The sequence below is a fragment of the Schistocerca piceifrons genome, chromosome 4 (assembly GCF_021461385.2).
Source record: "Schistocerca piceifrons isolate TAMUIC-IGC-003096 chromosome 4, iqSchPice1.1, whole genome shotgun sequence".
Taxonomy (NCBI): domain Eukaryota; kingdom Metazoa; phylum Arthropoda; class Insecta; order Orthoptera; family Acrididae; genus Schistocerca; species Schistocerca piceifrons.
In genome coordinates, this window is record NC_060141.1 from 518,321,886 (window position 1) to 518,349,852 (window position 27,967).

General features: G+C 38.1%; 1 protein-coding gene across 1 annotated transcript; it reads left to right on the top strand.

The window, feature by feature from the left end:
* Nucleotides 1-673: 673 nt before the first annotated feature.
* On the top strand, nt 674-22,010 carry LOC124795288 (uncharacterized protein C11D3.03c). Its single transcript, XM_047259246.1, has 7 exons — nt 674-861; nt 9,602-9,854; nt 15,193-15,247; nt 15,410-15,559; nt 18,647-18,804; nt 21,184-21,289; nt 21,378-22,010. Exons 2-7 carry the CDS (start codon nt 9,603-9,605, stop codon nt 21,470-21,472), a joined length of 816 nt encoding a protein of 271 aa, XP_047115202.1. The 5' UTR covers nt 674-861; nt 9,602; the 3' UTR covers nt 21,473-22,010.
* Nucleotides 22,011-27,967: the final 5,957 nt, after the last annotated feature.

Below are 27,967 nucleotides of genomic sequence, written 5' to 3' on the forward strand. Positions count from 1 at the left end.
GCTGATCTTTTCACTGTTAAAAAGAACTTAATTAATGAAAACTCTCGCATCAATTTAAGTTATTTATACGAAGTGTAGCCTTTTACTCAGTCCAGGTACTGTAAAACCTACGTACTTCATTTTTCGCATTTACATATCTCGCCTCTCTCGCAAAGAACACTCTATAGAAAAATATCAAACTAGTTATGGAACAGTCGCAGAGTATAAAAAAAACAAAGACAAATAATAAAGTCTAAGAAAACGCAAAAACATGAAATCCATTATGGTATAGAATTTTGCTGTGAATAAGTCTGTCCTCATCAAACCACCTCCTCGTGGACGTCCACGATGACGCCCCTGCACCAAGCTGACACGTAGCAGACGGGAAGACCAACTCCACAATCATAAATCACATTAAAAAAAAAAACCGCAGGCACAGCCCATGGGTTAATAACTGCGTAACAATACGTTCTGAGAATAATGTCTTCCCCAACTAGAGGAAATAGGCTTGCTGCGTGCGTGAAGACGCCTTTGTTTACTCAGTGATGTGCAGCATCCAGAGAGAGAGAGAGAGAGTTGTAAGCTAACTCGCAGTGTCATTGCTGAGCATGTGTTGCGTGCTATCGCGTACAGAGTCACTGAAGCATTTAGCCTTGTGGTAGGGCGGGCGCCTGCTGTGTGACTGAAGCTGCTGATTCACGGGTGGGGGGACGCACGTGTTCAGCCTCGCTGACCTTGCCACGACTGAAACAGCAGCGTAACTGTGGATATCGTCGATTACTGCTGAGTGAGCGGCCGCTTCTTATATCAGCCTACTTCCTAGCGTCACATCAGTCGGGCGACGACGCGTGCCGGAGAGGAGCTGAGAAGCTTCTATTTCAGGTAGGCCACAACAGGCTTAACTTTCGCGTCGACTGCTTGACAAGTGTGTTCAAGCGTTGGTGCTTCTGTTGTCATTTAAAAACCTGTGAACCATTGTTGGTAATTTTTGACACACAAGTGGTTTAAAGCTTTTTTTGTACATGCGTAGGATGTTTCCTGTGAACTAGAAGCCGTAAATATTTTCTTTCTTTGTTGTACCTGACTGATAGACGCAAAATGCAAACTATAAAACACTAGTTTTCCCCCCTTTTGTTTTGCACTACAGAATTTTTCATACTTAGTTGACAGTGTGGAACCTTCATTCTTTCTCTTTATATCTCACAATCATTATTTCTTTGTGAACAACAAGCAATCAGTTAAAAAACACAGAATAAGGGTACCGAACCGTAAGTCTATGAAATATTGCAGAGACTAAAAAAGCTCAGTGAAGATACCATATAATACTGTTTGAACTACGTCAGGAATCTTTGCTCCCTGGATTTTTTCAAGCGATTTTGTACTTGTTTCCTCAGTTTGTTTACACTTTGAAATCTATTTTTCACAGCTGCCGTAAATCTTCTGGTTATATGTCACATACCGTATTCTGGTATTATATGTAGATTAAACTGGCAGGTTCCTGTGAAAGCTTCGGTACATTTGCTTAAATGCATAAAGGTATTTATTTTTATTTTTTTTCATTGAAGGTTCATCTCACAATGATATAGGCTCTGTTATACTAATATACAATGAAAACTAATAACTCAAAATATACATAGACACAGAATATATATGTACCATAGAATGGAATGAATAGAACAGTTTTAAAAAAAAATGATGATTTGAAATATAAACACTAAAAACTAAATTACAAATGGCTCAAATGGTTCTGAGCACTATGGGACTTAACATCTATGGTCATCTGTCCCCTAGAACTTAGAACTACTTAAACCTAAATAACCTAAGGACAGCACACAACACCCAGTCATCACGAGGCAGAGAAAATCCCTGACCCCGCCGGGAATTGAACCCGGGCGTGGGAAGTGAGAACGCTACCGCATGACCACGAGCTGCGGACTAAATTACAGTAGGCTTCTATGGGATTCTACATATTGGTCTACCTTTAAACGTGTAATTGAATCTGGGACCTACCTCACACTTTTATAACATAAAGATATAAAAACTTGGTATTTCTGTTCACACCAGAGAGAGGAGGAATAGAAACAGGGATGTTAATCATTTTTTCTATTTATTGGTCTTTGACGTGAATAAAGACAAGTCAGAATTGTTTCTTTGGATCTAGGAGAAGAAAAAGTTTTATTTAATACAAAAACTAAAAATGTTGCATGAACTGTATTTTACACTGATTCCCTACAACCTAGGCAAACAAAACTTCGAATGGTATTCCCATTTGTCTTCTGATATTGTAGCATAGAACATTTATGGACATTTTGTTTCTGATTGCCCCGTTGTTTCTATTCACCCCATTTTATGGTATGCATTCGGAGGATAGGACAGGACAGGTAGTCGGGACAGGTGGTTGCCGTGGCCTTGATGGAATAACTGTCTTGGCATTTTCCTGAAGTGATTTAAGAATAACTAAATCAGGACACCTGAGTCGGTGTCTTAACAACTGCACTACCTCTGTAATATTCTTTGGTTTACACACAATTTACTTTTAATATGAAATGTAGTTTTACTCTTCATCACTGGACACACTGACACCTGCTGGTGATTCCTGGACTATGGACATGCTGCTGTGCCCCTCATACTAACTCCAGTCTGTTTGGGAAACTGGTTGCAGGTCCATAAACTTTCAACTACATTCGGTGCACATCATCATGTTTGTCCTTCGTATACTTAAAAAACTTAGTCAGCATCCCCTATGATGTGTTAGATGCTGAACTCAGGAGATCGACAAGACATTATATGGTGCATTTTAGATCTTGAAGCATGATTTTTTGTAAAAGCTTTAAACCATGATCATGTACTGTAGTGCAATATGATGCTTCCTTCTGATCTGACCTGAATTCTCTAAGTAATCATTAATAGTGTCGTCTGTATTTCTTATGAAGAATGTTTTGCTGCCTTTTTAAACAGATGTATTGTAGCGATATTTCTCCTTACCTTGGGCAATTTATTATTCAATTTTATTTCTGATCGAAAGTACTGTTTTGAGTATTTTGTTTGGTTTTCCTTGCTGAATGTAAGTCCAGACTGGGTCTTCTTCTGTGATTATGTGTAGAACTGCTAATGAAATGCTTAGTAATGTTTTCCTTGACATGCACCACAGACTGGTGACTGTACTCACTTGATGCTGTGCAGTAAGGATGCCCACTTTTTTCAATAGTTCTTTACGGTGAGCCTGACCACTACTTTTGATTATCATTCTTAGATTAAAATTGTGTGCACATTTTATATCTTTGAACACCAGAAAAGAATCCCATAGCTAAGAACTGAGTGTATGTAGGAATGACAAGTCTCTATAAGACATTGTTACAATCCGATGATAAAACCTATGAAAGTAATATGCTAATGACATTCTTATTGTCAGTATCTTTATGTGTTTATTGCATGTTAGTGGCAGTCCATATTCATCCCTAAAAACTTTGTTTGTTTCATAATCTGTGGTTTATCATGAATGCGTAATGTGACAGAGATGTTTTCCTTTTTTATGTTGTAGTGTATGCTGTTCATTTTCTTGATTTATACTGCTCAGTTGTAGATGCCCTTGAGAGTTTCATTTGCTTTTTCTAGTAGGAGGTCTGGTGTTTTATATTGCTGCCACCACCAAAGAGAATTTTTTCCCAAGTCTACTGTCTAGAATGTCATTGATATATGGCATATTAATAACAGAAATAGACCCAATACACTACCCTGAGGAACACCTACATTCATATGTTTCTTATTTAACAACTGTTTTACTAAAAATTTATCAACATCATGCATTTAACTATCTCTACCTTTTGTACCCTGTTTTTCAGACAAGAGTTTAACCACTTGTTTGCAATTCCTCTTACATCTAGTGCTACACATTATGGTGTTCATCAATAATGAGTCAGCTTGGTGTCTTCTTCCAGTGTTGTACTCACATAAAACATAACTCGTTCCATTTGCATTGAGGTTGTTTATTTATGTTCTTCTATTAGACATCAAGAGTATCATGTTTACTCTGTGAGGGTAACCTTATCATTCCTAATGCCATTATAATTCCAAATGCCATATACTATCCGTTCACAAAGCAAACAGACCCAGAATATTTCAACAATAATGGTAAATCTCTTAATATTTTTTATGATGGGACATAACTAAGTGCATGCAATTTTAGCTATCCAGTTCTTGAGGGAATGCAGATAGCAGAGTAAGGAAGATGTGCCTTTCACTTACAGAGTGAGAGGTGTGGTCCAGAAAAGTACACAACATTTCCATAGTAGAGTGCAATGTTACCAATGAGAAGAACGCCAAAAAGACATCATGAATGCAGACATATTTCTTATAGTCAAAGTTCAAACTGGGTTGTAAAGTAATAGATGCAAGTCCTACTCTTGTGTCAAAAATTAAGCAACAAATAGAAATTTTGTAAGGTTGCATTTATTTTGCTGCAAAATAATATAAACAGGTGACAGTAAAGTAGAAACAGTGTAAAGAATACAGAATGTAAGCAACTGAAACATGCATAACAGTGGAAAAAATTGCACTCCATTTTTCCTATGTAACAGATTTGCATGCACATTCTGGCAGCTGGTTAATGTGCTCAGCATGGGATATGACTACCTCTGGCAGCAAGACAGGCCTGAAAACAATGGTTCATGCTGTGAATGATGTCATCAATCTCATGTTGACGCAATAAAGCGCATTCCTCCCGCAGAGCTACTCGCAAGTCATGGAGAGTGGTTGGTGGATGCTGATGTGATGCAGTCCATCTCCCTAGGCATCCCAGACATGGTCTGTAGGATTCAAATTGTGAGAGTGAGGAGGCCACGCCATGCGTGCAATATCTTCTGTTTACAAGAAAATATCAACCACCCATGCTCTGTGGGGTTGAGCATTATCATCCATCAGTATTAAACCTGGGCCACAGTAGCTCACAACAACCGCACATGATGTCTCAAGATGTCATTACGATACCTGACAGCAGTTAAACCTTGCCTATTCACTTGTACAATTTTGTGAAGAGGCGTTCGAGTGGTCAACATAATCCCTGGCAACACCATTAGGGATACCCCTCGATATCGGTCCATTTCGACAATGTTTGGGTTCGGAGATCATGTACCATGTTTCCTCCAGATGCAGATCCATTGAGAAACACTCACCAGACTAAATCAGTACTCATTCATGAAAAGGACATTGGCCCACTCTTCGGCCATCCAGGTGCCATGTTGGCGACTCCACTTTATCTGTTCCCTTCTGTGAAGACACAACACAAGTATGCATACACCAGATCTCTGACAATAAAGGCGACTCTGCCAAAGCCTTCTGTACACCATTTGCCTCGATACAACATGTCCAATAGAAGTTGAGACGTCCGATTCCAGTTGCCATACAGTAATAAGGCGGTAATGTCATGCCCTTACAGCCAAATAATGATCTTCTCTTCCTGATGTAACATGTGTTTGGCCCTGCCCTGGTCTTTGGGATACAGTTTTGGTCTCTATAAACTGTCACCACATCTGAGAAACAATGGAACAATTCTTATTAAGAGTTCAGGCCATCAGTTTGCAACTGTCCAGCTTCCATTCTTCCTATGGCCCCCCCCTGCAAAGAGTCTGTTAGGCATCTTGTCTGCACCATACTGCACTGTCTGTGAATTTATACACAGCAATTGTGGATGTGGGACTACCCCATTGGTAGGTGTGCTGACGTCATCATCGGCATGGTTGTCTGTTGACTGGAATGCCATCTTTCATGCAGAACACAATCATACAGACACTTTTTGACAGTTTGTATGATTGTTTCATGAATTAGGCACAGAACGGACAAATAGCAGTTAGTTGCTTTAATTTTGAGCACAAGTGTGGATTATAGTATATATGGGTTCATAAAAAATATCAAATTCAGCAACAGTCTGAGTGTAGAAACAGAAATTTGAACAATAATGTTGAGGCTGCTCATCTGCAGAGATGTCATTGGTTCTAAGGTTTGCAGCTGCAGATATCTTTGTTTGCCTCTAGTTATCCAAGGGGGCTAGAGAATCTAAGCATAAAATGTTGGGCACACTTTACATAAAAACTGTTGTTTTATATACTGTATTTGACTTTTTAAAGTTATGGAGTGCTTCCTCACTCTTGTGGAATGTTGGATAAAGCTCATTTCCACACCAACAGTTACTTCCCACACCTACAAGTTTAACAGGCTGTTAAGTACTACATCTTCATCTGTACCCTGAAATTCACTGTAAAGTGCATGGAAGAGGGCACTACGCCACCATATATTAGATTTCTTCCTGTTCCATTCACATATGGTGTGTGGGAAGAGTGACTGTTTAAATGTCTCTGTGATTAATGTAATTCCTATATGATTGATATTCAGGTGGTTCACACACTTTGCAGTGACCCCCTCATCGTGGTTCTACCAGGTGACGAGCAATGCATCCATCATTCTGAATAAAGGTGACTACGACACTTAAAATTCAGCTGATTCTCAAGGAGGATACTACTGGAAACTGCCACTGAGGAAGACATCAGAACTCCTAAAACAGTGATCATTGGAAGAAGCCGTTATTAAGATTCTCCTCTCTCAGAAACTGAGACCACCTACGCTTTACAGGCTGCCAAAGATCTACAAAATAGGTTCTCCTCTTTGCCCCATTGTGAACGCTGTGGTTCACTGAATAACAGAATGCCGAAACATCCTGCCAGCCTTGTTACACCACTTGTGGGTGTCTGTGTGCAACACATCAAGAACCAAACTAAACATCTGCATCTTGAGGAAGGTGCTATAACGGACAGTTTTGATGTGGTCTACCTGTTTACACATGTTCCTGTCAAAGACTGCATAGATCTTCTCTCCCAGTTACTCAATGGTATGATTGTGGCAGTGCTTAGGTATAAGTTAACATCATCGTATTGGAACCAGTTGGATGGCATAGCGACTGGAAGTCCATTAGCTCTAACCATAGCCAACCTCTTTATGAGAAATTTGAAGATGTTGCTTTGGACATGGCTCCAGATGGACCAAGTTGCTTTTATTGTTATGTCAATAACACTTTTGTCATCTGGCCCCACGGAGATGAAAAACTATGAGAATTTTTAGAACACCTGGATGGCATTCACAACCACATTAGGTTTATGATGGAAGTGGAGATAGATAGTGCATTGCCCTTCCTTGATGTCATTGTTCACCGGAAAACCATTGGACACCTCAGCCACAGTGAATACTGGAAACCTACATGTGTGGCTCAGTATATGCACGCTCTTAGCCACCACCGTCCAGCACAAAAATAATGGCATTCCGAACACTCTCATTCACCAAGTTAAAGTGGTCTCAGATGCTGAAAATCTGCCACTAGATCTAAGAAACTTCCAAAAAGTCTTCCAAGAAAACAGCTACAGTCATCACTAAATATCACAGGCTATTTCTGAAGAAGAGAACAAGAAACTTGCATTTCTGATTTTCTGTGGCACACCATCAGGAAAAATTGAAGAGATATGACATCTAATCAGTGTTCAGACCTCCATCAAAAATATGACATCTTATAAGGCCTGTGAAGGACGACCTAGGCTTGGAACACCTGGAGTGTACAAAATACTTGTCAGTGTGGTTGCTATGTTGGCCAAACAGTATGCACTATGGAATGATTCCAGATGGAACACGAGAGGTGCTTATGTTTATGCTATCCTGAAAAATCAGCCATGTCAGAATGTGCTTTAGAAAATTGACACCGAGTTTCGCTCGAAGAAACGTCTGTCATTACAATGACAAAGGGATTTTGGGATGGCACCATAAAAGAAGCAGCAGAAATGAAAATATCTGAAAACACCATCAATAATGATGGTGGTTTGCAGCTCAACACAGACTGGTACCCAGCCATCACGAGGTTGAAGCAGACGCGGCAGATATAGGACAAAAAAACTGCCACAGTTGACAAGGAAGATAGCACCAGTCATGTCACAGCCAGCAGTGTGACTATGTAACGGCGAAGCCGCAGTGACACAGCAGACATTTATACGTGACAATGGCTGACGAGAGCTTAGTTGAATGCTCAAGGGATTTTAACCACCTGATGTGGCTGGAAGCCCAAGAAGACTTTATTAAACTTGTGACCATTTGTGCTGTCCTTCTTTGTGTATCTTCAATATCCTGTGTTAGTCCTATTTGAAATGGGCCCTACATATTGGAGCGATACCCTAAGGTTGATCACATGAGTGTTTTGTAACCAACCTCCTTTGTGACTGACTGTGTTCTTCCCATGTTCTGGCAGTGAACCAACAGTTACTTACTATACCCAGCTGCCTATACTATACCCAGTTGCCTTCAGCTAGCGCTTCATTACAGATTATTTAAAATTGTGAATCCTGTTCCATATTTCATTTGATGTCCCATATAGGATTGTACTTTTGTTAAGAAGTGTTTATATGGTACTGAGTCAAATGCTTTGTGGAAATCAAGAAATACTGCTTCACCCAGATTGTCTTGATCCATAGCTGGCCTAATTTGCACATTTTCACTCAATAATGCCATATGGAATAATGTTCTGGGGTAACTCATCTTAAAAAAATTCTTCATTGCTCTGTTGAGCTGTAAGAATATGTGGTACTTATCCACAACTATCTTGTAGGCATCTGTTTAAGAAGTTGGGTATTCTGACTGATACTTCACAGTATATTTATTGCCTCATGAAGTTTGTAGTAAACAATCCACTACTGTTTAAAAGGAACAATGATATACATAATTACAATACCAGAAAGAAAAATGACATTCATTACTCCACATTAACGCTATCTTTAGCACAAAAAGGTGTGCACAATGCTGCAGCAAAAATTTTTGATCACTTGCCCAGTGATATAAAATGTCTGACAGACAACAAAGTAAAATTTGAAAATAAGTTGAGACAGTTTCTCCTTGACATCTCCTTCTATCCTGTAGAATAATTTCTTTTATTGCAATGTGTAAAAGATTGTTAGTAGGCCAACTAACTCACATCTGTGTATCTTTATTTTATGTAAAAATTAATTTGTGATGTGAATCTAAAATGCAAAATAATCCATGGAACATGAAACTAACTAACGAAATTTCAGGATGTCATATGCAAAAACATGAGTTGGATTTCACTTGACCAGTTATTTTGGAATCCTTGCTAGATGGCACAGAAGAGATGTTATTGTGTTGGAAACGCAACATTATGTTTGTGCTCAGAATATGTTCTATTATTCTACAACATATAAATGCAACGATATTGGACTATAAGATTGTGACTTCTGCTTTCCCTCTCGTAGATGGAAATGACGTATGTTTTATTCCAGACAGTGGTTATAGTTTTTCTTTGATGGATTAATGACATTTTATGGTTAAGAGAGGGACTAATTCAGCTGTAGTTTCTTGCCTTTCATTCTTTCTGGCCAACCTGATTTGTTTCTTGTTGGTTCCCAAGTTCCTTCAGGTAGCCGTATCTGGCTACCAATCTGATTATTGTCAAACTAGACTTGTAAATATGTAAATGACTATATATATGAATTATGTTTTTTTCTTATACTGTAATGTCATGTCATGCAACAGCCCTCTATTCCTACATATTGAATGATTACAGTATATTCTTTGTGTATAGGATGACAGATGGCTGTGTAGTGGGATGGTGTGGTCGTGGTGAGGGCCCAAGGAAGTTTACACGCAGGCCTGTGCAAGTGTGCTATGATTCGCCTGCTGCTGCTGCTGTTAATCGTTCATACTATGATGACCATCGTTATGAGGCACTCACAGGTGACAGGGTTCTTGAACTCATTGTGCCAAAGAAGTCTGCTCGCACGTGGAAAGTGATGCAAGGGGAACTGTGTCGGATAACTGTCTGTGAAGGTTCACAGGTAAGATTCTTCGTTAAAACACCATGTATTAAATCTGAAACCAATTGAACCTGTGCAGTACTCACTGGACAAAAGTCAGAAACAGTGTTCAAATTCCCATCTGACCATCCAGATTCAGGTTTACTATGGTTTTATTAAATTGATTAAGCTGAATGCCTGAATGATTCCTTTGAAAACAGTATGATGAAATTATGTTTTAATCTTTGTCCAATTCAAGATTAGGTGAGCACTAATCTGACTGGCTGTGTGCCGTGCAGCTGCATGAATACTGGCTATGTGTAACGGTATTGGCCGGCACACTCATGTGGCAAGATGGTGGCACACTTGCCGTGTGAGTGCAACGTGGCCATGGTGCCCTATATCAGTTGTCAAGGTCCATCTCCTCAAGCAGGCATTCAGCCTCTGTAGTGCCTAATACCAGACTTGGAAACATGAAGGAACTGACATATTTTAACTCATTAATATAACTACGGCGTCTCCAGAAGAAAATGAAGTTTACTTCAGCAGTTGAAACGTTTATGATACTTGTATTTGTCGACAGAGAAAGGCACATCCCACATTTTCTCTCTCTCTTAATTGAGTACCATTGGTATGGAAATACAAGAGGTCTGACCATTTCTGGTATACTAGGCACATTGTATTCTGATACATGAGTGGCTTGTCTGTTAGTGATGTGCCAGTTAAATGTTCACTACGTTTTGTGAGAGAGGATCCAGTAATTATGCACATAGATAGAGCAAACTTAAACTGAGGATATTGTTGAGAGATGAGCCCATGTTCTATGGCTAATTATCAGTACATGTGCAGAGGTGCTATGAAGAGCATTCAAAAATGAAGTCAGTGGCCTCCAGTTTGGAATGGAAAGGACGATTTGAAAAGCACACCCTATTAAGTACAGATTTGTCCACCAGCAGCTGCTTTCTGACACGCAATGGCTTTTCATGGCACCTTAGCACTGTTGAACATATGTAAACTGAAACTTTTCTCCAAATGTCATTTTGCCTGGTAATGGACGCAATACGAGCTTAGTCAAGTCTTCATCAGATAGGGCTTTCTGTAACATCAATAAATGTGTGGGATGAGAGCCCCACCAAATTTGAGAGACTGATTTGATATTACGTAATGCTTTTTCACAGTCACGTATTACAATGTTAGTGTGAGGGACCAATGAGAACTAGGAATCAAGAACAATGCCCAAGAATCAAGTCTGTGATGAGACTGTGTAGCAATCAAAATGTAGGATGATTCTGTCACAAATTCATCGATAGGAACACTTGAAAAATACAACGAGGGGTGACTAATCGGCCGAAGTTTTCAAGCTGTGTGCTCAGATGCAGTTTTTTCACATGGGCCATAACAGAGGAAAGTGCAGCTTCACATTCCACAAAAGATATGGCGTGGATATACAAGCAAATATCAGCAGCATAATGAAGTACTTTGATCAGTGTGGGAAAAGCTGTTTTGAGATCCATGGTGTACACAGCATGTAGCAAAGGACTGAGAACTGCCCTTTGTGGGAGGACATTTGAGACAATCTGGGGAACTATCATTTTACCCTGAACTTTATAAAAACCTTTCTTTGTGAAATCATACATTCTAGTCTGTAAACATTTCTTTCTAGGACACCTAGAACCCTCAGTTTGTGGAGCAAGTGATCTACTTTTACATTGTCATATGCTCTCTTGACATCAAGGGAAAAAAACTGTGATATTTTGTTCTTTGAAAAGACTGCCAAGATATCGTTAAGAAGTGAGTGATATTGCTGATTGTGCCGTTTCCCCTTTTAAATCCAAACAAGGAAGAAGCCAAGAGGTTGTTCGATACCAGACACCACTACAGTCATTGTGCAACTAAATGTTCCAGTGTTTATCCAATACAAGAACAAAGTGCAGTGGGTCAGTACAAAGTTTACTGACAATTGTGTGTGTTCTCCATTCTTGGTTTCTTCAGTTCTATTAACATAAATGGAGAAACAAGGTAGTCATCACTGTGGACATGGCGTATTGAACCTGTGAGTGGTTGAGGACATACCAAAAGAGGAGAGATTCAATCAGCATCGCTTGTTCCTAAATTTATTGATTCTGTGCCATAATTCTGTAGTACTACTTTCCTTTGTTAATGCAGAGCAAAGGTTTCTCCAACTTAGCTTCTTTTCATGCTTAAGGACTTTCTTAACTGTTTGTTTATTCTCTTTTTGTTCAGAAAGGTCGTTATAATGTGATAAGCACTTAATGCAAGACAGTGTCATGCCACTGTCTGAGAACAGGCATACCCAAACAGGAGAAGGGTTCCTGACGGTTCCTGCCAATGATAAAGTCTTTCTTCTAATGAATGGAAGCATGTTCTGCATTGTTAGTGGTATCAAGGAGCATTAGGTAGGCTGTATGTGTGTAATGAGCAGCTGAACTGCTGGACTGGTTCTTCTAATATTAATGCATAAAGTGTCCAGAATGCCTGTCCATGTGGTGGAGGGACAAAGTATGCAAGTGCATTTTAGATTACTTGTGATTCTTACCTCAATTTGGAATTAATTGGACTCTATTGACTCCATTTTGATGCACCATTTGTCGGAAAAACTGAAGTCACCAGAACAATGTCTTATATCAACAGCTGATCTGCTTTTATGTGGTGCTGAGATCATTGTAGGAGATCTGTAATTTAGAATAATAGGCTTTTGTCATCTATGGCCTCCAACAAATCTATATTGCTCACATTCATGGCAATACATCTCTAAGCTTGATGGTGAACATTAAAATCCTGATAGACTGTATATGGAGATGAAGGCTATTTAAATAAGTCTCCCCAAGCACTGCTTTAGAGTCTATAATGGAGAAGCTTGTACACTGAAGCAACACAGAATTCAGTAGTAGGAGTCTTGACCTTAACCAGCATTGCCTGGGAGTCCAATGAAGGTAGGGACTTTCTGGAAGGAAATTGCAAAGCTTGTTAAAAGACCAATTCCATGTTTACCTTCCTGTTGTACTAGGTAGTAACCTCAGAAGTAGATGTTGACATTAGGTTTTGCCACATTTCACTCAAAGAAACTGCAAAATAACTGTTCTGGGAGAGTCCCCTCTGAAAAGCTTTCCAATTAGTTACAAAAGAACAGAGCATTCCGCTGGAGAACAATATTAGTCTTGTAGATGTTTACAGAAGTACTAGCTATGATTCATTATTTTCAGATTTTCTCTATTTTGAATGACCATTCAAGTGACTTGTGAATGACTCCAATAAACAACAATATTCATTATGTTTCTTAAAATATGCCAGTTACCTGAAAGGTCGATTGGTGCCCCTGCTTTCCTTTGTTAGACAATTAACCTTTAATGATATTGAGAAATTTCTCATTAATCGAACTAGGCTCTTGATTTGATGGATTTTTGTTACTTGAGATATCAGTTCCTTCTGGTATACTAGATATGGCTTATAGGCATGATGTTACTGATGAATATGAATTGTCCTTTGTATTACTGTCTATGCTGGGAGCTTGACAGTAAGCATAGAAGTGGGAGTTGTGTTCATTGGAACAAAGCAGTTGCCTTGGGTCTTGATAACCACAAAGATATTGTTGCAAGTTAGGAAAACTGCATTGTCATGTGTATGTTCAATTTTAGTACACATTTGGCCATGGCATACTAATTATTTGGTGTTTGTCAATGGTGTGGCTCTTCTGACCCTCCCTTTGATTGGTGTCAACAAGATATGCTCATCTCGGAGGATTCTGTAGTGCAGTTCCTTCAGTTGGTGATGTCTATACCATGCGAGTGTAAGATTTGTCTGATGCACAAGACGGCTGGGGAGCAACAGCCTTATAAACACGCTCTCACCTGAATGCAGCAAGACATTGTTGTTTGGGGAATTTTCTGTCGATTGACAAGATGATCACAGACTGAATAAATGCTGGCCAGAACACGTAGAGCATTTGGACTGATCATGACAGTGTGAACTTGCTATGTCTGAATTACAGACTATTAAAGCACTGAATCCAAAAGGGAATGTATGGTTCCTCTTGACATCAGACTCCATATAAATACTGTAGTCACATCCTGGTAGTCTCTGCGATTTAAAGATTAGTGTACAAAATGGTTATTGAGAAATCTGTTCCGATCCATTAATATTAACTTTTTTAGTATGCTGCCTAACATTTAAGATTTATTTTTCAAAGTAGAAGATACATCATTATTTGAGCTGTGTTTCACCAGTTTATACAGTGTGGTATACATACTAAACTCTAATGTAGGTACAGAGCACCTACTTAACACTTGCTATAATTGGAATAAATGGAATGGGACTAATAGAAGCACTAAAGAGAAGAAGACAACTCTTAGAATTACTTTCTTTGCCTGAGCCGCACATTAACAGCAACAAATATTGTGCCTAAGAACATATTCTAATGTAACTGAGTGTGGATTCAAAGGGATACTGTGTGTTATATTGAGACAGATTTGTGAGTGCCACATATTACTAATAACTTGTTCTGGGAAATTCTTTGTTACGCCATTTGGCACCTGAAACATTGAACTGATAGGAAATTAGTTGTGAAATGAGCATGCAGAAGTGCTGAAATATGATGATGAATAGATGATATTATGAAAACACATTCACCACTTACTGGAGATAAATAATACCTAGTCCAAAGAAATTGTCAGTACCCCATTCTGTAATAAACTGCCAGCAATACCAGTGTAATGCAGATGGTGATGATACGTTATAACTGTGGAGATCATTACAGAACAAAAATCCTCATTTCATTGAAAGGTGTAATATGGTACACTAAATGGAGGCCAGGATTGCAGGACTCTCCTGCAGTCTGACAGTTTTTAGCATAGTGCCCATATGTTTTCTAAAAAATGTTTCTTGTTAGAGACAATACATCATCAGTCTGAGGTAGCCTGTGTCATAATCTGCTACAAAGAAATGAAAACTTCATTAAAAAAAATAGAAGTAGATACTCATTGATATACCTTATAACTGTCCAAACAAATGCTGTAAGGGAAATATGCGCATAATAGTTTCATTCACCTATTTTCAGACTATTTATCAAACTTTACGAATGGAAGTCATTTAGAATTATACGAGAAATTTAAAAAAAATACTAATAAAACATTTTTTAGTGATTATTGTTATGACATTTGTGGTGGAAGACTTACACAGGTAGCTAATTATAAGTATTAACAAACTATCTAATAAATACCTATATTGTTTCCTTCTTTAAAAAATTACAATTTTTTTTGTGTTTTTAAGATGCTGAGATGTAATTTTAAAACTGTTTTGTAAAAATATTAATATAAGGTTTGGAATGTATAGTTTTCATTTGATGTATACATGATTTTTTCAGGTTGGTGATTTAAACTTCTGGAATCTTCACAATACAAAGGAAAGATTTTATTCTGGTAAGTAAATATGAAGGAACGGAAGGACTATAAAAATTTTTTTTAAATGTTTATTTTGACATACAAAAATCTTAAAGACAGTGTGTTACTCTTTTGGTTTGTTAACTGTACTTATTGGAAGTGATGCATCCAGAGAAAAACAAAATGAACTTTGTTTTGCAGGAAAAACACGTCAGCTACATTCTGCACATCTGACTGTTTATGACAGATTGTGGAGCAATTTACCGTACCTACGTCCAATGGCAACTGTTGTTGCTGACTCCATTAAGTATGGTATAGATGAGGATGGTGCAGGTGTACATGATGTTATAGGTAATATTGATGAATATAATATTGTGTATATCAGTAAATTGTAAGAAAACTACTAAAAGTGACCATTTGCTATATTAACACACACACACACACACACACACACACGCACGCACACACACACACACCCTGTCTCTGTGTGCAATGTATCATGCACGTGTAATGGTCCGTTTGTGTGTATTTTATGGTTGCCGTATGTTATAAACTTTGCCTACCTGAACTTGGAGGTAGTTGCAGAAGTACCGTGGCCCAGATATCTTGGCTCCGGACTCCTTTACCTCTGTTGTGATACCTGTGTCAGCTTGGAAAGTTGCTTAAGATGCCAGCTATTGCTGAATGATTTCAGACTCTTCTTCTTCAAAATACATGTATTCATTATTTGTTGATGTGACTACATTGTTTTTTCACAGTTGGTTGCATTCAAAGTTGCACAACATTAGCCTGGTACAATGTCTCTTGTATGTCCTGGCTGTCAACCAGTGACTGACTTATCTTTGTTAGGTGTCAACAAGCAAGTTTTCTACTCCCTCAGGGTTCAATGGGTAGGAGCATATCTCCTAGGTGGGACTTACATGGCACAGAAGAATCACTTGTAGCCGCAAGTGCTGCAGTGGTCATATCATTGCCCACTGCCCTGTCTCTTAGATGTGCTGTTTTCATACCAGCGTGTGGTACATTTACAAACAAAACAAAAGTTTGATGCACAGAAGGTGGTAACTCACATATCCCGGTACATTACTGCATTTTACCACATTCAGTTGCTTGAATTGTGCACACAGCAACCTGATTAGCTAACTTCAATGCTAAATAACTCTGAAATGGTGCAGTGTATCAGTTTTTTCTTAACTGTTATTTCTGAGTATAACCTCTCCTCCAGCACTCTTATAAGCTTTTCAGACTGTTTCTGACCACCCTGAATAGACAAGATATGTCCATCTCCAAAGATAGATGATGTTGCTTCAGAACTGTACATGAACTCTGTACCAAGGTGCAAAAACTCCCATCTGCTTAGATTCATGTTGACATGTGTTGAAACACAAATTTTCGAATGTCAGTTTCTTATAGATGCTGTTCTCCAATCAGCTATCATGTGTTCTCTTGACTAGCACAATTTGGAAATGAAGACATATATTATTCACCTGTCTAGTGAGATAAATATTTGTGTGAAGAGAAGCCAGTACTCTGTGTTTTGCCTAGTGGAATGATGCAAAACTTGCTGAAAAATAATGCTGAGCTGCTTTATTTTACTGCTTGATTTTTTACAGTTATATTTTTGGCATCAAAAATCTCACTTTGACTACTCATTCAGTCTCTCTGATTAACAGAAGTCAAATCTTTCAGAATGGGGAGACCAAGTGTAAAAATTTACTATGTGATGTAATATGGTTCCACCAAACATAACACACTTCCACATGAGACCCTGAGCACTTCAGTACAACTCTGTTTAGGAGCTCCATCCACTGTCATTCTAAAACAGTGCAGTTACTTGACAGAATGTTCTTGTTGCACTTGCTCCAGTAATTCTAGACCTATGAGATCAGCTAGTACACAGTCATGGTTGTCTGGAAAGTTCTTGAAAGTGGCTGAATCACAATCACTAAGTAAAAAATAAATTAAATGTAGAACAAGTAAGTTGCAGGAGAAAGTGAAATCTGAGGGCCTTAATATAATGGTATTGTCCACATATCTCCAGAAGCAGAGGGGTTTCAGGTCTGTGCCCACTCCTTAAAATCTTCCATAAAAGAGTTAGTCACTGACGTGAACATAGTTCTCAGTTCAGCTAAATCAGCATTTTCTTAAGTTCTGGTCATTGAAAAAAAAAAAAAAAAAAAGAAAAAGAAGTTGTAGCACAATGTCTGCCCAGCTACCATTACAGTGACAGTCATAATGATATTAGTCTTTCACTTTGACTGTTTGACACTGACATTTATGGAATACATATTCATTGATTTGCAGTCCTAGATTCAAGTAATATTTGCTTTTAACAGTCTCGGTTACAGTGTACATCGAGAGTGGCAGGAAATTAGCTATGGGTGAAGAAGGCAGCACACAGATGAACTGCTGCTAACGTTATGGAATGGTTCTTAGTTCTGCCTTTTCAGAGCAGTGTTGAACCATCACACATTAACCATTTTGTTGGTAGTGAAAGTTTTTGTACTTCCCTGCCTTCTATGTAGGAACTATCCATTTCTGAGTTTATTAAATTTTTGATCAGTACAATTTCAGACCCTTGACAGTTTTTGCTAAATGTAAAGGACTATATGTGTGACTTGTTCAAATTACATTTTGTTCATGTGTTAGTTGGTGTGAATTTAAAGTTTCATGGTTGGATACTCGTGTTTAGTGATCAATGGAATCAAAAGGAAAATTTCAGCTTGAAATCAAGATTTTAAAATGTGAAACATATATGTAGAAATGTCTCTTCAAATTTATAGAAGTTAGCACAAACACAATCATTCATGAATGCTTCGTCATCGTTGTTTCTCTCTTACATCTGTTTGAGCTTTCTGTGGGTTATGATCTTGTCTTGGTGTTCCCTGCCTCATGTAATATTTATATTACTCTCTCTATGAATGAACCAATCATTAGTTCAATAAATAAATCACACACACACACACATACACACACACATGGACACACACATGCAAATGCAACTTGCACACACGTGATCACAGTCGCTAGCTGCTCAGGCCAGCCTCCTTTTCATAACATTGTCATTATTCCATCCTGGATTTCCCAGTGTTTGATTTCATTTGTGTTTTTAGTGGCATAAAAATGAACTGTGGGAAACAAAATTGGATCAGTTAAATTATGCAAATATTAAATAACTTATGTGCTGTTTACAAGAATTTTGTGAAGTCTAATTAAGTCTCAAAACTAAATCTAAAGTTATTTATACACATACATGTAGTATAAAAAAGTAAATATCCATGCATTTAGCTTTAGATATTTTACTTGTGAAACCTGCCCAGTGTTTTGAAATTGAGAAATAATTCTGTCTCAGATGGAAAAAAAAATATGAAGTACTTTTTTTCTGATTTTGTTGGTAAATTGTATGTGAGGGTATATTTTTGTCTTTTGTGACCACAGGAACTAGGTGCGATCAGTATACAACAAAGCTGATTACTGGGAAAGAAACAAATGACTCGTGTCATGCGTACTTAACAGAAGCTGTAAAGAAAGAGGGCCTGACGGAAGATGATGTACATGATGTATGGAATATATTTATGTGCACAGGATTCACTAAGGTAATATACGTGTTTAGTTTGTGTATTTACTAACAACTTCAAATTCAGGAATTAAAAAAAATAGAATTTGAATTGATACTAGAATTACTAGTTTTTGTATTTAGTCGGTGATAAGAGAAAACTGGAAAAAAACACCATAATGGGCACGAGAATTATTGTATTGACTTGAAGGCAATGCATGATGTCACACGGAACAAAAAGTACAAGATGAAAAGTATGTGAAGGAATGTTGATGGGAAAGACATAATGTACAAGTCACCAATAAGTTTGGATCCTAGTGATGCTATACCTGATATTGCGTGCCATGTTAATTGCAGAAAAGGAGTATATGCAACTAAAGAGCTATGTGTGGATGGATGGATTTGGTGTTTTAAGAGACCAAACTGTGGTCATCAATCTCTCCATAATGGGTGTGTCAGAAACATGGGAGAAAACCATTTTATTTTAAACCATAAACGAAATGAAAGGGGGGAGGGCAAAAGAAACAGAGCATAGGACAAAGGGCATTTGACCATCAATATGAGCTGACAGTCATAAAACTCAGAGATTTGAGGTACAAGTTGTTGGAATATCCACCATTTTCGCCAGATTTGACACCCTCTACGTCTTTGTACATCAAAGGCAATTCATGGGTGGAAAACATTTTGAGTCCAATGGCAGCCATAGATGGAAATATTGCAGATTTTCCATAAAAGCACTTCATTGATGGAATAAAATCACTTAAACATTGTTGGGGTATGTGCATTGACCGAAAAGAACCCTGCCTTGAAATGTAAATGTACTTTTTAACCTAGAAATAATCATTTGCTGCCAGATCAAAAATTCTTCACATTGCTCTCAGAAGGAAAATCCTTACAAGGGAACCTCCCAATCGCACCCCCCTCAGATTTAGTTATAAGTTGGCACAGTGGATAGGCCTTGATAAACTGAACACAGATCAATTGAGAAAACAGGAAGAAGTTGTGTGGAACTGTGAAAAAATAAGCAAAATATACAAACTGAGTAGTCCATGGGCCACATAAGCAACATAATGCACAATGTAAGCTTAGGAGCGCCGTGGTATCGTGAGCAGCTGCAGAACGAGAGGTCCTTGGTTCAAGTCTTCCCTTGAGTGAAAAGTTTACCTTCTTTATTTTTGCATAGTTATTATCTGTCCGTTCGTTCATTGACATCCCTGTTCATTGTAATAAGTTTAGTGTCTGTGTTTTGCGACCCCATCGCAAAACCATGCGATTAGTAGACGAAAGGACGTGCCTCTCCAATGGGAACAGAAAACATTTGATCGCAAGGTCATAGGTCAACCGATTCCTCCACAGGAAAACACATCTGACATATTCTATACGACACTGGTGACGGCATGTGCGTCACATGACAGGAATATGTTGTCGACCCACCTAACTTGTACACTTAGCGAATGGGTAAAAAGATTCTTCTACCTTGCCCGATTTAGATTTTCTTGTGGATGTGATAATCACTCCCAAAAAAGTGATGAAAACATAAGAGTTTGTCACATAAACCGAAAATAAAATATTAACTTGGTGGAAGATTTGAACCAAGGACCTTTCATTCCGCAGCTGCTCACGTTACCACAAGACCACGGCTCCCGTGCGTTCACTTTGTCCTTAATATTGCCTATCTTCCCTTGAACTACTCAGTTTGTATATTTTGCTTATTTTTTCACAGTTCCACACAACTTCTTCCTGTTTTCTCAATTGATCTGTGTTCAGTTTTTCAAGGCCTATCCACTGTGCCAACTTATAACTAAATCTGAGGGGGGTGCGATGGGGAGGTTCCCTTGTTAGAACTTTTTCATGATTTATAACTCATAATTCCACCCTGATTACAATTGTTTCGGTGTGTGTTGAGTATAAGCCATTATTTGCCTCTATTGCAGTCTGTATTCCATTTTTTATATTCATAAGCTTATTGTGTACCTCAGATAAACTCTTTAAATATGAAGCTGCTATATATTATACTTAGAGTCTATGAAGAAATAAAATTCATCCAATAAGTCAGAATTTGTATCGTCTGTGGCAGCTGCTTACTAAATGAAAACCATCACCAATTGAAAGGTTGGTGATCAATTAGAAACAGTTTAAGAGGTGTAGTCCTATTGGATGTTTTATGCACTTGGCATTCTGTGACATGTGGACTAGCTTATGCAATCAGGTACGGGGAGAAGGGGGGGGGGGGGGGGGGGATGTCAGTGGTGAATCAAAATGTCAGTGGGGAGTTACATTTCATGTACATTAAGTTCCATCATAGGTAATAGCCATGCTTTTAACTTATTGCCCTTTAGAATTATTTACAAAATGCTAGATGCAGTGGGAGTGCTGAACTAAAGCAAATTATAATATTAAGTATCTGATCTTTTTTTAGGATACACATCAGTACTTTGCCAAAGCCAGCCCAGCGAAGAAAGGTGACTACATTGAATTTATAGCAGATATGGATCTTCTTGTAGCATTAAGTGCATGTCCACATGGTGAGTAACAAAGTGGAATGAAGTAAATTAGAATGTGTACAAAACATATCACATTATGTACTCAGCTTCATAATAATTTTGCTTCTAGGAGATGTATCGATCCCAGTTGGCAGAGAAATACCTGACAGCATTTGCCATCCTCTGAAAGTTGAAGTTTTTAAAGCAAAGAAACCAGCAGCATGACTCTGTATTTAAGGGTTGGTTATGTGCCATCTCAGCCAGTTCTCACTTTCTGATACTTTGGCATAATTACCAGTCAACCATATGTGCAGGTGTTAATAAGCAGAGACACACTCAGTCATCTTACCACAAGAGCTGTCTCTACTATTCCTCACCTATATTCTGTAGAGAAGAAAAGGAATATATTGCTGATATATGCTGTCTTAAGATAGTGCAGTTTTTTTAACTTTACAGTTTTTGCATGTGCAAAATAATCTGAAAATAATGGAAGTATGTGCAATTTTTTTACTAGTGTGTACTAGAAGTGTGTACTGGTTTTAGATGTAACAACTGAGTTTCTTCTTATGAAGTTATTGTTCAAACACTAAGAAAGACTAAATTCTTCAAAGAATAAGAAAATGTTTAATGTATATAGAAAGATAACATGTATACAGAATGTGCAGTATCACTGTTGTATATATTTCCAGTGGAGGTTACTTTTACAATTACTTTTATTTGATGTATCATCAGTTGTATAAAGACTAGATATGTTGCTGATATGTTTTTAAAAAATAAAGTTTTTACATAAGTAGAAGCATATTTGTACACACCACATGTTCTCACTGGGAATTGCGTACTACTTATGTAGGCCTTCATAAAATCATAATATTTTGATTTTGTAATTGTCTAGACCTTTCAAAATATCATTTACAAATATATATATAATAAAATTTAAGAGAAACATGCATTCAAATAAAAACAAATATTTCTCAAGTGAAAGAGTCATCTTGGAAATAAATGAGAAAGTCACATAAAAAGGCATGGGATATCAAATTTTACCATTGAATATTTACTGTCTTAAGGAACTTCTATTTGTTTCATTTTGTTTGTTGGGATGTCAATCAGATTGTTAGTCATACATTGATCAGTTTTGATTATAAACTGCAGTACTTCATCATCTGACAATGCATACACCTCAGATATCACAAGGCTCTTTATACAGCAACATTTGATCATGAAGATGACAAGCTTATAGTCAAAATAATAATTTTATAACTAACAATTATTATTATTGTCTGAATCAATAATAGGAAAAAGAAGAAGTATATCGAGCTCAGCATTCTCTGAAACAGCAGTTAACTCATGTATTTTACAGTTTTAGATCTCATAACACTTTTTTTCCACTGACCAATCTCAGCAGTTAATTATGTGCCATAACACTGCCACATAGATTTTAGTGACAGTGCTATATCATACCTTTCTACATCCATTTCTCCAATAGGCTAATATGTGTACCTTTGGTAGCATATTATGGTTTGAACAATAAAAGGTTTAACTGACAACAATTAATGACAGACCACAATAAGTATTGTTTATTATTGGAATTATTCCTTCTCCAAAAATAAATCTGAGATACACTTTGTTTTGAATAAGTTCTGTACCTCACAACTGTAACAAATTTCTTCATGCTGAAACTTCAGGTATAATGCAACTGGAACATGAATAATTAAACTAAACATAGTCTTGAGATAGGCGAATTTTCATCCTGGTTGTAGTTTGTTTATTTATTTGCCACATGATCCATTACAACTTTTTGTGATACTACATTGTATGTATTGCACGTGCATGTGTGTTGTGAGGGGGTGGGGAGGTAGTGTAACGTAATGTTTGTGTTTGTGATGTTCGCCTACTTTATTTCCTTTTTGATTGTTCTCGGTGTCGACATACTGCGTTGCTACACTGGCTGAAAAATGGGGGGTGGAAGTTCAACACTGACTACTTTAAATGATGCTGCCGAGAGGTGCACATTTGCATTTCACAGTTCTTTACTTTCACTGTTCACAACCCCCCTCCCCCCACCCCCCACCCCCCACCCCCAATAATACACAGTTATATGGCCAGTGCACTACTGTTTGACATTCGATAAGTCTCTTTAATAGATTGCAAGCAAACATCAACAAACTGCTACAATAGTTTACTGTTGAGTATCTACGAGCAGTAAAAACCTAACCACACAGTTCCTGCCGCATGATATTATTGAACAGACACTGTCATTGTTTTAGCACATAGCCTATTACACTTATTTCACAGTTAAGTGGATGGATTGTTGTTGATCTAACCAATATAGGTTCCTCGTCTGAAACTCAGCCGTGGACTGACTGTCTCAGGACCAAAAATTGGGCCGTTACATATCATCACAATAATAGGCACTGAAACTACACATTGTTTGATGTTTAATTTACAGAAAATACAGTTAAAACTTAACTCTTTCCATTAACTGCATACATCAAAAAATTGCGTCTTTTAACAGTTTTCTCTACTACAAGGGTTAAGCCATATTATTTGTTTAAATCAAGAAATTAACAAATATAGTTATGCAAACTATACTTTTGACAAAACTGGAAATTACTTTGGAATTAATTAAGAGCTGCCTTTGCTAGCATGTTTTCAAATAGAGCCAAATGGATCCTTTAAGACTACTATTAGTTGTCCCTCCCTCTGTTTACAATTAGAACACAATTTATATTTGTTTATAAGTCAACAATAGAATTTGAGCTAGAAAACGATTACTGATTTCACCCTATAACAAAAGATACTAACTAGGAGTAGTCAAAATAAATTAGAAAATCAATTACTTGTGTAAAACTAAGCACAAAATTATATCTGATGTTACATTCTTTAAAACTGAGGGTCAACCTTTGTCTTTTATGGAAATGCAGATTACACTCACATGTGTTAATAGCAATTAGACAGAGATGAAAAAAATGAATTTTAAGGAGGCAGATGGCAAAACAAGAGGGGAAGTAAAAATATCCCAATTTGCTTCGTCACATGTTGTATGATGATGAATGAAGCAAGAGGGTGAAACCCAGGGCCACCACACAGCCTACTCCATGCGAACAGCACCAAGGGGGCCCACCAAGCTTAACATCCCCATGCAACGGACAGAATACCATCAACAATGTCACATGCCCTCACTCCATGAGACACAGGAGAGGTTTGATATTTAAATCAGGACATTGGCACAAAGTCTGGTGATAATAAACTTTACACTACCACCTCTCCCTCCTTGCTAACCAAACACTGGCAGTGAAATTTTTTTTTTCCACCACCAGGATTCAAGTCAGCTTACTGCCGTGTTGAGCACCACCTCACAAGCACACATTAGCGACCTCGAGCACAGAGTGAAATACATGCCCAAACATGTCTGCATGTCAAGAACACTACCGACTAACTGAGGATGATTGAAATACTATGCCCACCACATGCAACACAAAACAATACAAAATCATAAACTATTGTCAGCAGGCAAAGTTTATTTTTTACTGCTGGATATAGCTTAACCAGGTGTAGTTGCGTGACTGTTAGCATGCAATGTGCAGACAAACTAAAGGATAAGCTTAGAAACTGCCAAAAGTTAGTAAATAATATTCTGTCTGAGGCTATAGGATCTTCACAATGACATAGAAGTATTGTGTCACAGAATGGAAACTAATGACAGTATGTATTTTGACTCACGGTATAAATCCAGCACAACTCCTTTTTATTTATTTATGTCCTGAAATATTTGAGGTACATATGTCATAACCTAGTTGTTGGATAACAGTTCATTAATTATTTAAACATTGTTAAATCGAATATTATTTGCTAGGGTAATTTTTATGTTTCTGTGGGCATACTTTACAAGAGAGAAAATTCTTTATATGGGCGTTTTACATAATTTTCTTCTGTTAAGTGGGATACCCTTAATAATATTACAATACAATACACTTAATGCAATTTGGCACTTGCGCGCTCTCATTTTTACAATACTAGTAATACATATTTCCCAGGAGAGAGCATCTTGGCATCAGCTGTGCAATATATTTGCAAAAAGTGGTTTGCAAGATGCTGTGATACTGAGTAAAAACAGTTTTCCAGAAGATATAGAGTTAGATATTTTTTTAAAGATATATATTTTGCTAATAACCTATAATGACTTTGTAGCCTATTAAATAACTGTAATTCTGAGTGATATACACTTTTCTTGCACAGCATGGTATAACAATGATATCTGTGTGTGTCACTATTTGACATCGTATGGTATTCATGTACAGTTTTAAGTAAATACGTTTTCCTTTTTTAGCATGCCCTTTTTTATGTACATGACACATAGTAGGGGTACCAGTAGGCTTCTAAATTCTTTAAAGATGGGTTTACATGATTTTTGGCTGTTTACATTTTTCATTATCCTCACAATCTCGTTTTGTCAGTGGAAAATTGTTACACTGTGAGGGGAATTTTCCCAGAATATGTTGCCGTACCTCAACAGAGAATGTATGGGAGCGTAATACATCACTCTGTTTCAGGACGTGTGTTGTTCCATTTAATTGTTATTGCAGAGGTCATTTTGGATAGTTTAGAATTTAAGGATGTGATGTTTAAATTCCATTTAAGATTGTCTAGTAAGTGATTTGCATTAAACAGATTTTGATTTTACAAGTATATAGGGATCTGTATGAAGATGTATAAATGGTGTACTTTAATTTTTGGGTAAAGGCAGCAGCTGATTAGTGTAAATGGAGGAGCACTGGCTTTATTAATTTAGATGTTTTTACTCTGTTTGTATATATTATAATGAGATGGCTGGATGATTGGGTGTGGGCAGCAGTTCTCTGCTGAAAATGGATGCGAGCGCAGCACGAGAAGACAGAAAGTAGGTACAAGAACTTCTCTATTGCAGTTTGTTTATAATCATTAGACTCCGATACAGCTGGCCTCGATGGTGAGCAAACTGAATAAATTGTTCAGTATTGTCTCCCAATGCACTGACCTCCAGCAAGGTGCAAAGGAAATACAGAGTGTCCAAAAAGTCTTTCCCTGATTGCATAAACTGATGACTCAGGCTAGAAGTAAGATACAAATATGAAACTGGTGTCTAATTGTTTACAAACTATCAAAGTTTTTTCACACATCAGTAAATTTCCACATGAGCACCATTGGTAGCACGTAGCACATCTAGGCGATATTCAATTTCTGTCCACTCATTAGCCAACATCACTGAAGGAATCGATTCAATGACTGTGGTTATCCGTTGCCACAGGGTTTCAAGATCTGGTACACGTGTTCGGTAGACCTCGTCCTTGACATAACCCCATAAAAAGAAGTCTAATGGGGTTATGTCAGGAGAGCGTGGAGGCCAAACCATTGGCCCATCACGACCAATCCATCGCCCAGGAAAGGTCATATCGAGATAGGCACGGACATCCAAACCCCAATGAGGTGGTGCACCGTCTTGCTGAAACAAGACATCAGGGTGATACTGAAGCAGCTGAGGAACAGCATACAGTTGCAACATGTCCAGATACACTGCAGATGTGATGGTAGCCTCAGCGAAGGAGAATGGCCCAATAATTCGATCGTGCAATAGTGCGCACCAGACATTCACCTTTGGACTGCCTATGGTGCACTCCTTGACCTCGCCAGGGGGTTGTGAACCCCAAATGCGCACATTATGGCGATTCACTACTCCACTGACAAAAAAGGTCACTTCGTCGGAAAAGGCAATTCGTCTGAGATAACCATCATCGTCCTCAATACATTATAGCATTTCGACCACAAAGTTGTATCAACTTGTACTGTCCTAGGGCAACAAGGCCTGAATGATTTTGCACTTTGTATGCACGAAACAATAAACGTTTGTGTAAAATGTCATGGAGAGAGCTTTTTGGCATCTGTAATTCACGTGAGGCCTTGCACACCGATTTCTTCGGACTTCGCAGAAAAGACTGCCTTACAACTTCCACCCTGACTGCTGAGGTTCTTGGTTGACTAGACCTCGGAAGGTCAGCAACCGATCCTGTGTTCTTGAACCTCTCATAGCAGGTTTTTAATTCTTCTGACATCAGGTGGATTCCTTCCAAATGTTGCCTGGAAGTGTCTCTGCACTGTGGTTGGTGATCGTGTCTCATGGTACTACAGGACACAATGTGCCTTCTCCTGAATGGTTAACATGACTTCTTGGGCACTGCACCTCATCCACTACTTACTCACTGCGAACATAAAACAGAAAAAAATCTTTGATAGTTGTAAACAATTTGACACAAGTTTCATATTTGTATCTTACTTCTAGCGTGAGTTATCAGTTTATGTAATCAGGGAAAGACTTTTGGGACACCCTTTAGCTCTGAGCAGGTGCCTCCACTGCAGCTGCTGTGTAAGGGAAGATTTGCATTTTCCAGGCCGTGTCATGATTGCTAGGTGTAATTTCTCTGTCGTGAACTCATGAACACATCAGAATGCACCACATCCAGCTGCGCAGGACATGTAAGTCCCTCATTAGTACTTTAGCAGGTGCATGGATGGCAGAGCCTGTGTGTTGCACTCCCAAGTTACAGGTGGGGGTTTGTGGGCTGGCAGTGGTAAATTTAGTTGTGACATTGACACGGCACTGTCCATCACAGTCTAGGCATAATGTACCTGCTCCAGCTGTTCTATGATGAGCTGTTTCAGTTGGCTTTAAATGCGGCAGCTGCCAGC